Source organism: Apium graveolens, chromosome 5 (genome assembly GCF_009905375.1).
Source record: "Apium graveolens cultivar Ventura chromosome 5, ASM990537v1, whole genome shotgun sequence".
NCBI classification, from domain to species: domain Eukaryota; kingdom Viridiplantae; phylum Streptophyta; class Magnoliopsida; order Apiales; family Apiaceae; genus Apium; species Apium graveolens.
In genome coordinates, this window is record NC_133651.1 from 177,764,008 (window position 1) to 177,776,234 (window position 12,227).

Sequence of the window (12,227 nt, forward strand, 5' to 3'; positions counted from 1 at the left end):
GTTTCACTTCACTTGCTCTCGTCTATCGATTCTATTCACTGACTATATGTTTTCCCTTTCTACGCCTCACTTCCTCTATTTAGACATTACACTTATCTAACAATACTCATTACCAATTTATTCTATTTGTTACAAGCTTCTATCTACCCTTCGTTTCACCCAAATCCGACATATGGATTGAAAGTTACGATAAAAAACCGTCAAACAGTAAACACATAGGCATATTATACATCAATCAGGTCACATATAACACAAAGCACGTAAGATATTCGATAAAAAATAAATTTTCAAAGAAGATTCGGGGTTAAAATGATTTTCCGAGTATTTAATACGAATTTTTGAATATTTTTCGGAATTAAAACGGGTCAACGAGTCATTTTATAAACAATTAACAGGGTTCGAATACCCGAATTAGACTTTTAAAATTATTTAATAATAATTATTGAGCCTTGATCATAATTTAAAATAATATTTTAAAGCTCGAAAATATTTTTCGAAATTTTTAAATCAAAAGAAATAATTAAATCTAATTAAATAATCAATTAAAATAAATAATCAATTAAAATTAATTAATAACTAATTAAATTAAATAATAAATTAATATTTAAATTAATTTACCTAATAAATAATTAATTATTAACTAAAATTAATTAATTATATAATTCAGATTTATTTTTGAATTAAAAATAATTGTCGGAATTAATATAATGATTTTTGGAATTTTAAATAATTAAAAATGAATTTCTGAAATTAAAATAAATAGAAAATATGATTTTTATAAATTTTCAAAACAAGAATCCTATTTTTACAATTTCTGGAAACTTCAGGGACTAAACTTCACCATCTTAAAAAGTTCAGGGACTAAACTGCAAATTTTACACCCCATCGCCGGAAAAAGTCATGTCTCACCGAAAATGACAATTGCGGTACAGTTAGGGCACCGCAAGCTCCAGAATTAAACTACTAACTACCATGAACACAACCATGCAATTGAAATCAACAAATAACCCTGAGTTGACCGGAATAACTCAAAGAAAACTCGTCGGACAGCGAGTTCTTCTTTTTTACGGCCAGCTCGATTCCGGTATCGTTTGTTCATCAAACCACCACCAATCGATTCCTCTTTTCAAGCTCTACACGTTGGTATCAATCAATCATACTAATAACCCCTAGATCAAAAACCTTTGATTTTCAATTAAGAACATTCATACGGGTTATAAACCCTAATTTCATATTCCGAAAATTAAACTCAATTTTGAACATGTTATTGAACTCAAATTCAACATATGATGTACAAAATGACCATAATCAAATTATCTACAACATGCAAGCATCAAATCATACAAATAACATTAAAATTAAAAATTTATAATTAAACCCAAATTAATTCGAATTAAATAAAAAAAATAGGAAAATACCTATGATTTCTGCAGTAGTATGGTTTACAGATTCTGAAAGTACTCTTTAAAACCTTCGTTTGGGTTACTCACAAGCTTTATTTCGATATCGGTAACGCCTTCGTTTTTAGGTTTGATTTTCAAGAACACGATGATTATCGGGGTTTTCTCTGAAAATTATATATTTTTACTGTCTGCTAATGATTATCTGTACAAAATAAAATACGGTAAGGCTATTTATATTTTCGGAATATTGGTACCCCGTTGGATCATATCGGATATAAAATATAATATTTAATTGATAAAACAGATCCAATTCGGTACCGGTTTTGGGATAATTTTCAAAATTAGGCTTTTTGTAAATATGGTCTTGGTCTCAGCGCCTTGGTTACACGAATTACGAGAAGATAATATAAAAGTTTAATCAAAACATTCTGTTTCTCGAAAATACAGGTTTTATCGATTTACCGAAACGAATATTGTATCGAAAATTTTGCGCTGGGACCCGCACGGGTCAAACCGTACTCCGGATCGAAAAAGTCAAAACTTGGAAAATGCTCAGAATAATCATATTAGGTTAGAAAGGAGTTTTCCCAAGACTTCCGGGTTGTAAAAACGTAAAAACAGATAACTTTAAACAAACACAATTACCACTCAACGGATAATTCACCAAAATTCACATAATAATCACATGATATTTATTTATTGATAAAAATAATTACACGATATATCCTGGATATTACACATATCAGATGAATTTTGCCCTGCAATTTTCGTTCACTTAACAGTCTTGCGTATCTCTCAAAGAGTAAAGACAGTGTTTCTCCGGGCTGTAGATTAAACGCTTCATATTGAGTCGTCGGGATGTCCATTTTATTTTCTTTGACCTCAACAGTACCTTTCATTAACAGCTCAATTGTTTCCCACATTTTCCTTGCACTATTACTTCCCAGGAGTTGATGACTCATATCATTGTCAGTCGATTCCGAGTCGCAGGCTTGTGTCCAAATTAATCAACTCCTTATCAATATCCGTATATTTGGACAGATCTTTGAAAGTATATGTCGAAGGAATTCTCGTACCATCAGTGGTTAATGTTACATGAACTACATTCATCGGAACATAAGTACCATTAAGTACTATCCCAATGTATATTTTCGAAATTTTCATGAACATTATCATCTTTTTCTGCCATAGGTTGTAATTTTCTCGATCAAATGGGGGAACCTTGATACTTCCAATCCTTTGGTTGTTATCATCTTGGTGGAATAAAATTATTTAAAATTTAAAATTTCAAGATTGAATATTTTTGAAAATTAAAAAAAATCAAAAAGTTTTTCAAGAACATGTTTAATTTGGTTAATTTCTCCGGATCTTGATTTGTATATCAATCAACGAGTTTTGATACCAATTGTTAGTCCCAAAGTATCGTAGAATGGTGGTTGAATACGATACCTGTAATTTCTTTCTATTTGTTTAAAGTTCTTCGTTTATTGTACGAAATCAAATAGTACACAAAATAATTCGAGTAAAATATTATTTTAATCTTGAGGTTGCTACACTGCTACAACAAATTCAACAACATAATAGTATATTTACAAGTTTAATAAATATGGTATTCAACGGAGCTCTCATTAAAATACAGTTGGTTGCTAAAAAGATGATTAACAGAAATGAATGCACTTATGCTTTTTTTTTGTTGACTTCAAACTCCTTTGGACACGTGGCACACTGTGAGCCATGCATTCCTTATTTGCTTCTTTGTTTCTACAAATCGACATTGACAACAACAAAATTCTCCAAATCGACAATACCGAGTTGCATCTTTGTTCCTCTAATCGACAGTGTGATTTCTAGAAATTGACAGATTCTTTTTCTAGAAATCGACAGATCCTTTTTCTAGAAATTGACAATGATTTCTTAGAAATCGACAGTGTCAATTCCTAGAAATCAGCAAAGTGTTGTCGCTTAGTAGAATATGCAAATCAACATTCCAGGTGGTTGATAAGTATATTTTCTTTATCCTTGTTGATTAGTAGATTTGGACTTTGCAGATTTGAGTCTTGGGATGAGATATTTTTGGGCCTTAGAAATTACTATCATAAGAAATTGCCTTATAACAATTTCAGCCCATGAACCATTTTTTTTGATCTACAGTCTATTCAAATCAAGTCATATTTTCAACTGAATTCTTTTGTCTCGAACTTAAAAAATCATTTCTGAACCATTTCTTGATATGCTAACGTTTAGTGCACTGGTCTGGTTCAAAAACGACCAGCATTGAACATAATCTTTTTGTTCTCTTTAATACTTCAGTTGATGTTTGTCGTCTGTAACTTCTTGAGATTAGTCCACTGAAATCCTGAGATCTTTAATATTGTGAATCAGTGCACTTCGTTGAAACTCAGTCATTTGATCTTTTATTCTTCACGGAGTCTTGAACATATTAATGAATTTTTTTTCCATGACCTGGTGATGCACTTAGTGCATTAATTTCATGTTTTGATTTTTTTATATTTATTCAATCTTCATTTTCTAGATCCCGGTGTTTCACGATTAATATTATTTACATATTTATGGGCCTGTTTGGCAACTTACTTATAAGCCACTTATGGCTTATAAGCCCGTAACAACTTATCGACGAGTGTTTGTCGACCCAACTTATAAGCTGAATTTACAACTTATAAGCTGATAAGTTGAAAGTTGGCAGTGACGTACTTTTTTCCAACTTATTTTCATTTTTTCACTTTTTTCTAAAGTTTTGATTTTAAAATATAAATTTTTAAATATTTTCTAATTTAAGATTCATGAACTAAGATAATTGTAGTTAATAATTATTTGTTTTAATTTATTTAAGTAAAAAAACTTCTGACTTATAAGTAAATTTATCCAAACACTTATAGAACTTATAAGTATTTATCAACTTATCACTTATTTCACACTTAATCATTTTAAGTTATAAGTTACTTATTTTAAGATTTCCCAAACGAGTACTATGTTTCATATTAATTTCTATTCTCTCGAATATGTATTACATTATGTTATATTTTACAATCTTCCCCTGTTAGGTTAACAATAAGATATCGGGGGTGAAATATTATCAAAAAAAATGTTGGAACTAAAGGCCGAATTGAGGAATTAGTAGCTTTTGGAAATAAAATGTTTGTCTTGTTTCTGTTCGGAACTTACAAGTTACAAGCATGAGCACATGCCTGGAACAAGCTAGCTAGACCACTACACCAGTTAAGTCATTACCAAAGAAGAATTGAATTATGAAATTATTGAATGAGAGGCCTCAGCTTCCCTCATAGATCATGACCGGTGTTAGGAATCAATAATTGAGCAACCCCTTTGTCTCATGTGCTCTGTTACAAGATTATTAAGTATTACTCCCTCCGTTCAACTGGATTCTATACATTTATTATTTATGTGTATTTCAAAACTTCTATAAAATATATTTTCATAATATGTTTTAAAATATATTTTTTTGAATAAAAATTTAAACATAAAAATTTTTATTTAAAAAAAAAAATTAAAAAAATAATGTAATTATATTTTAAAGAAACATTAAAAAACGTGCTGAAAAGTAACATATAAAATTTAAGGGGACACAGAGAGTATTATATGATATGATATTATGAGTATTATTGAACCCAAATACAAAACTCACAGCTGCCTAGACCCTCTATGTCTATAGCTCTATTTCTTAACGAGTACATACTACAAACACCCATCACTATCTTCTTAACCCAGCCCCTGTTAATATAGTTTTGCTATATATATAAACATGTATGCTAACTAACCAAAGTTGACAAAGACCTTGCATCGTTCGTAAACAAGTTACAAGTTATACATGTGACCTGATTAACAAATACTATAAATCATCAACTATGACATAATTGCATGATTAAACGTGGATTTAGACAACGGGCAGAGTGCACGCTACTACTGCTACTTAAGAGTGGAATAATCGGATTTATATTTAATTAGGAGACTTGATCAAAGATTTAAGCGAGCCACCTCAAAAAATCTACTCATATTTACTTATAGATTCGAGTTTTAGCGGAGACTTTCCAAATTAGGTGAAGATTAAGCAAATTATCAACTCTTCCCGGATTCTCTAAGGCATTAAGAAGAAAGCTACTCCCTCTGTTTTTTAATATATGAGGTTTGACTTTTTGGCACATATATTTAGGATGGTTGACCACATAGCTAGAATTATTATTTTTAAGAAATTCTTTTTTTAAATAAAAATATGAGATAAAAACTTTTATTCACAAAAAAAAATTTCAAAAAATATTATTTTAATTTTATATGGTCAAACCTCCTAAACATGTATAGCACAAAGTCAAACGTCATATATTAATAAAAAACAGAGGTAGTAACTAAGACGAGCTTAATAGGTAGTATATCATGCTGATGTTAATTATAACCATGGATAATCTTTTTCATAATTTAAATAGACAGCAGCACAAAGAGATCATGTCAATAGAGAAACTGCCCAACAATGTATAGCTGTATATGTCATTAGACCGGACAAAGACAATACATGACACGTAACACGGTATGAAACGACACAGATAATTAGTGTTTGAGTTTGAAAATTTTGTATACAAACACGAAAAAATACAAATATAGTTAGTGTTGGATTTAAATTTCCAATATAGGTAAACGACACGGAATGAAAATACACGGAATAAATAAATAATTGAATTTTAAAAAATATATAATATATATATAATAAATACCAAATATGAATTTTACCTATCCTAAATAATATATATATAATTGTAAATACTAAAATATATTTTATTGTTCCTTGATTATTTGAGTGAGCACTTCACCATTTAATTATCAATTACATTTTTTAACAATTAATATTTTTCGTATATAATCGGTGTACTTTAGTGTACTTAAACGGGTAAAAACGAATATATTAGTTCCAAGTTAGCGTCACCAAATTGGTACACGAGTACAAAAATGGGTCGGGTTCAAATTTAAAGTTTGGTACACAAAAACACGAAAGTACACGGAATGTTTGTACACGACACGGAATGTTTGTACACGACACGGAACGTTGCCAGGTCGATATGTCATCCTGTCAAAAGCACGGATTTTCCAGGAAAAAAAAAAACTAATGCATTAAGCGAAAAACACTTTGACAAATACATTATCGACCAAGCATTCATTTAAAGTTTTGTCTTAATAACGACTAATTGAACTTACCGTCATTATCCAGTTTATTATGTCAAAAGATTCGTTCGTTCGCCGTAGAGTTTCCATTGGGCCTGTATGGCTGGCCAGCTTATGATTTATAATTGAGGAATAATTTATGAACCAGTATTTATCGACCCAACTTTTATGTAGAATAAGCTGATAAGTTGAATGTTAGTAATAACATACTTTTTAAACTTATTTTGATTTTTCGTATTTTTATCAACTTTAGTTTCAAAATATATGTTTTTAAATATTAATCTATTTTAAAATTCATGAATTAAGATAATTATATTTAAAAATTATTTATTTTAATTCATTTAAGTAAAAAAAAAATTGATTGATAAATAAAGTTATTTAAACACTTAAATAACTTATAAGTATTAATTTACTCATCACTTATAAGTAGGGTACCCTGTCACAGGACTTCGAGAATGCATGCTTATGGCCATGTTTTTTTGCCAAAATGGATGTCCAAACGACATGTCATTTATCAATTAAATATAATAAAATTTAAAACATAAATGTTATACTAATATACAGTTAACTTGAATATAAAATTAAAGTTAGTTGATAGTAACAACCGAATACCATCATAATACTCATTTATATTAGTAACTTTTTAGGTATTCAAATATATGTAAATATTTTAGAATTATATTTATTATTTATGGATATTTCTAATATTAAAATAATTATTAAAAATAAAAAAAAATTAGTAAAAAGATATGTCAAATTATGAAAAGGCATGTCTGGCACATCATGACATGCCTGTGCCGCTATGATATACACCTTATTTATAAGTCACGATTTATTTATTTTAAGTTATAAGTTACTTATTTTAAAATTTCTTATATTATTATTCAAGTGTATTAGAGTGGGGTGGCCATTTGATACAATACATAACAATTCTAAATCTTCCAAATCTCCAGCTTAGTCAATAGCCATAGCCCCATGATATTAATATGAACCAACTTAATAATTAAAAGCTTAATTAGAGAGCTACCAACTCCAACAACTTACTACCTTTTTGTAACTTAGGAGGTAACAAGTTTTCGAAAATAAATATGGCAACACATCTATCCCACTCACAGTACCATTGCATATGGTATTCTTTATTTTGTTAGTGTGTATACAAATTAAAAGAATTAGTATAACAAGCACCATGACTTGGTATATATACAAGTACATGTACGCTTCTTCAGTTCACTTGATTAAAAGCATAAGCTCACATGAAAACAGGGTGGGTGCTTCTCTTATACTAGTACTAAACAGGCTAACCGCACATGGCTATGCAAGAATTTAACTTCACTGCTCTTACTTACTCCCTCACATGACAAATATCTACTTGGCTGTCTAATCTAGTTACAACATGCTAGAGCACCACTACTTACTTTCTTTCTTTTAAACACACAGTTTGTTGCTCTTCCCAATCCCACCGCTACCAATTAATCTCCCTTGAGAACAGGGTCTTCACTCCTTTATTTTTCTTTGATTTCTGTGATTTTCTTGATCAATTTTTTCAACACCCTCGAAATTGACCTTTACCTTGTCATTTCATACTAAACCTCTGGAATCATTTCTTCTACTTCATTGGACAATTCTTTTCATGGCCACATTATGCTTTACTTTCTTGTTTTCCTAGAATATATATCAATTATTGTATGGTTGTGTTTGTATACGTTTCTATATAAATTGTTTGTATGGCCAAAAAGCCCTAGACCATTCCCTGCTGTTTTGATTTTCTTGGAAGACTTTTGTTGTTAGCACACACCTGACACTACAAGGTTTTGACACCTATCAACAGGCTCTGCTGCTTAAACATGCATATTATTATTGCTCAATGCATGCACGTGTAGGGAGGGAGAGTAAGTATACACATACATATAGTGCTTCAGTCTGCAAGCTCCTGTTGCACAAGGGAAATGCATACAAGTCCTCAAATTTGTTGATCACTGGAAGTTTGCATCTTGTGTTTGTGGGTAATAGTAATTTCAAGTAATGGGGAAGCTGCGGTTTGGAAGAATGTTAGATAGGTTGTGTTTGTCTTCTTCGTATGGTACAAGCTGCTGTATATGTATCAATGGGTATGGATCAAGTTTTGATGGTGTGGATGAACTAGAGAAAGAGCCATTTGTTGGAACCGAAGGTGGTGAATTGGTAAGGCTCAAGGATTTTGTTGAGGAACCCAAGTCTTTGGCTCTTCAGTTGAAACCAAAGGTAATACTATTACCTTTCTAGTATATTTTTTCATCTGAGTGTGTGTCGTACTGTCATGTTTTCTGAATTCAATTTTATGTTTTGAAACATGTGGTAGTTAGCCTCATTCCGCATTACTCCTTCCGTCCCAAAATGTGTTTTCTATTTTAACTATTTTAACTTTATGTATTGTTTATGGTAAATGATTGACTATTAATTTACGTCTAATCTATAATATCAAATATATTCATGAGTGAGTGATTTTGTTTGATTCGTATTTACGAGTATTTTAATACAATGAAGTTTTTATATTTAATATTAATACGAAATTAAAAATATTAACAATCAAAAGTGTGCATTAGCATACGTGTCCAGCTTAAAGAGAAAACGTTTTTAGGGATGGAGGGATTATTGCTTAATTTTGTGCCGGTGATATAAAGAGTTCACATTACATCGTACTATCTTTCAGCACTGCGTTCCATTGAAAAGATCCAAAATTCAGGGGTTAGCCTAATTACACTTTCTTTTGGAAGGTTTGTTAAAAGAAATGTAAATACTTAGGTCATCTCCAACGGTTGTGATCCAAAAATCCAAATTTCGATCACCAACTGATCCAAATATTGATCCAAATTTCTGACCAACTCCAACATGTGATCCAAATATTTTATCCAAATTACTTTTTACATATAATAATATATAAATATCATATTAAACAATTTTATCTTAAATTTATCGTTTAATCATTATTAATAATTTATATAACATTTCATAAATTAGTGAAATCAAAAAAAATTAATACACATAATTATTAAATTTGTGCATTTAATTCACGAAAAACACATTAATTGCAATAATTAACATACAAAATATTATTTACACACTAATTTTCCGAATTAGCATATTCTTCCCACAAATGCTCAATTAATGCATCTTTAAGTGCAATATGTGCCTCTTTATTTTTTCTTTTTCTAAAGCGGTCCAGGAATTTTTGGAATCGAGTATTTTCTTTGATCGGAATAGTCTCAAACTTCTGGATCCGACACTTCTGATTCTTCAATTTAATTCTATTTAAATTTTAATAAAATTATGTTTTCGCATTTTTTAAGTTTTAGTTTTAAAATGAATTTGTTAACTATTAATTATATTCTGGTATTAATTATATAATTAAAAAACCAAAAAATAATTTAAAATATCATAAATTACAAATAACAAAATCATTATTTTATATTAAATCATTGATCCAAAATTGGATCAGTGAACAGTAGTAACCCAAATTTGGATCAGTGAACAGTGAAACTACATCCAAATTTTCACTGTTGAAATAAAATTTGGGATAATTAACCCCAAATTTAGATATTTGGATCACTGTTGGATTTGTCCTTACCCACACATTTGCCTTGACTGTGACACAAACCTTCGACCTTTGGAAAATGAATACACTAGGCAAGCCAATAAAGGATTGCACCATAAATAATTGTTGAAGTAGTTAAGCTCTTGTCCCCTTGTGGAAGGTTAAGAGTTGGATTTCTGGTGTGCGTGTGTAATTAATTAACAAGAAAAAAACACACTAGACTACTGTTAGAGTCTTGGCGATTTTACACGAAAACAACACCTGGACAACCTCTCATCTACCTTGATTTGTTGAGGGGGTATTGTTGGTCTTAGTAAATATCAATATTGTTTTCATACACACTGAGGTTGATTGTGTAATGATTCAGCCGTCACTCACCACATATTCATGTGGAAAAATACATTGCGAATGCGAGTTCACTGCTGCATTATTTATTTTATATATACGGGGTTATCAGGACAGGTAGGCACTATAGCTGACAAGCCATAGGTTTACAAATCATGGCTTAAGATTCAATGTCACCATAAAAGCACCTCAGCAATTTGTTGTTAACAGAGCATAAAAATGTAATTGGTTTGTAGATAGTGGTGCTAAGAGTATCCATGCACTGCAATGGTTGCGCAAGAAAGGTTGAGAAGCACATCTCAAAGATGGACGGTATGAACTCTGTATATAACTTCTTCAATTTTCATTATCACTAGGAATTTACACAAACATGCTCAATTGTTTCTATCTCTGTGTATATCAGGAGTGACATCTTACCAAATAGACCTGGAAACAAAAATGGTGGTGATAATGGGAGATATTGTACCTTTTGAAGTGGTGGAGAGCATTACTAAAGTTAAAAATGCAGAGTTTTGGCAATCTACTTCAGTTGATCACAACACATAATCAACCTCAGTGTTCAGTGCTTAAACACCAGATGAGACTAACTATCTTCAGATTGTATTGTCTCTATTATCTTCAGATAAATGAAAGGCAGTAGCAATCTATTCTAAAAAGTATGGTCTGAGACATCATTGTGAATTTTGAAATAAGTTTTGTAAACCATAAAGAAAATAATTTTGCGAACTATTTGTAAGGACTTTCTGATCATTATGCAATTTAGTATCATGTTCAACAAAAATCTGCAAAACTACTTGGAATTTTTTTTTTGTAAAACTATCAGATAATCAAAAGGTGATTAGCAAGAAACAAGAATAAATAGAAATGTGAAGTTGGAGGGAATAAACAGTTTGTTTGAAGACAGCGGACATGGAGTGGATGATGAGAATGGAAACACCTGAGAGCGACAAGGGGGCTTGAGTTGATGTGTCAAAGCTCTGTCTATAACATAGTTCAACATAACAATTATGGGGTAGAAGAACAACTAGAGCTTACCTTCTCTTCCACAAAAATTTCAAAACTAAGAATTTCAATTTGTTTTTCAATAACTGTGGGTTATAGGCAATAAGGCCCATTGAACGAAGCCCCATTAAGCGGTTAAGCTACTGGGCTGAAGGACCTCCAGGCCCGCGTAACGAAGGCCCACGGAAGCCCAAGCCGAGTGTGACGGCCTCAACCCCGGGGTCAGGAGTTGACGTCACTAAACACAATTGCCAAAAATATAAACAACAAAATTATTATTAAAATATACTAACTTGACCCCGAACCAAGATCCGATCCAGGTTCAAGTATAATTCAGGTTCTCAATATTACAAACTCTTTATTCAACCTCTAAGACACACTAACTTTATTCAGCAACTCTTCAGACCTCATGGTCAGATACAAACTACCTCAGAGGAGCCAGGTCCAGTAGGGGCGGGAACACGGGTCGGTCTGACTGATCTTCTAGGCATCTGCGAAATATACATAACAGTTTGCAAGGGTGAACATAATCGCTCAGCAGTACCAAATATGAATAACAGATTAAAAACTGGAATGTAACAATAAATAGGAACAGAACTATAATCATGATATCAATATTTCATAATGAAAATTAAAGGTAACTGGATATCACTATTTAGCATGCTTTGTTAAAATATCATAGCAGTGTGCTGTGTAATACCAGAGTCCAATTTTAGCAT

General features: G+C 31.0%; 1 protein-coding gene across 1 annotated transcript; it reads left to right on the forward strand.

The window, feature by feature from the left end:
• Positions 1 to 7,815: 7,815 nt before the first annotated feature.
• On the forward strand, positions 7,816 to 11,256 carry LOC141724636 (protein SODIUM POTASSIUM ROOT DEFECTIVE 2). Its single transcript, XM_074526850.1, has 3 exons — positions 7,816 to 8,831; positions 10,743 to 10,818; positions 10,910 to 11,256. The coding sequence occupies exons 1-3, from the start codon at positions 8,613 to 8,615 to the stop codon at positions 11,050 to 11,052; spliced, it is 438 nt and encodes a 145-aa protein (XP_074382951.1). The 5' UTR covers positions 7,816 to 8,612; the 3' UTR covers positions 11,053 to 11,256.
• The last annotated feature ends 971 nt before the right edge of the window (positions 11,257 to 12,227 follow it).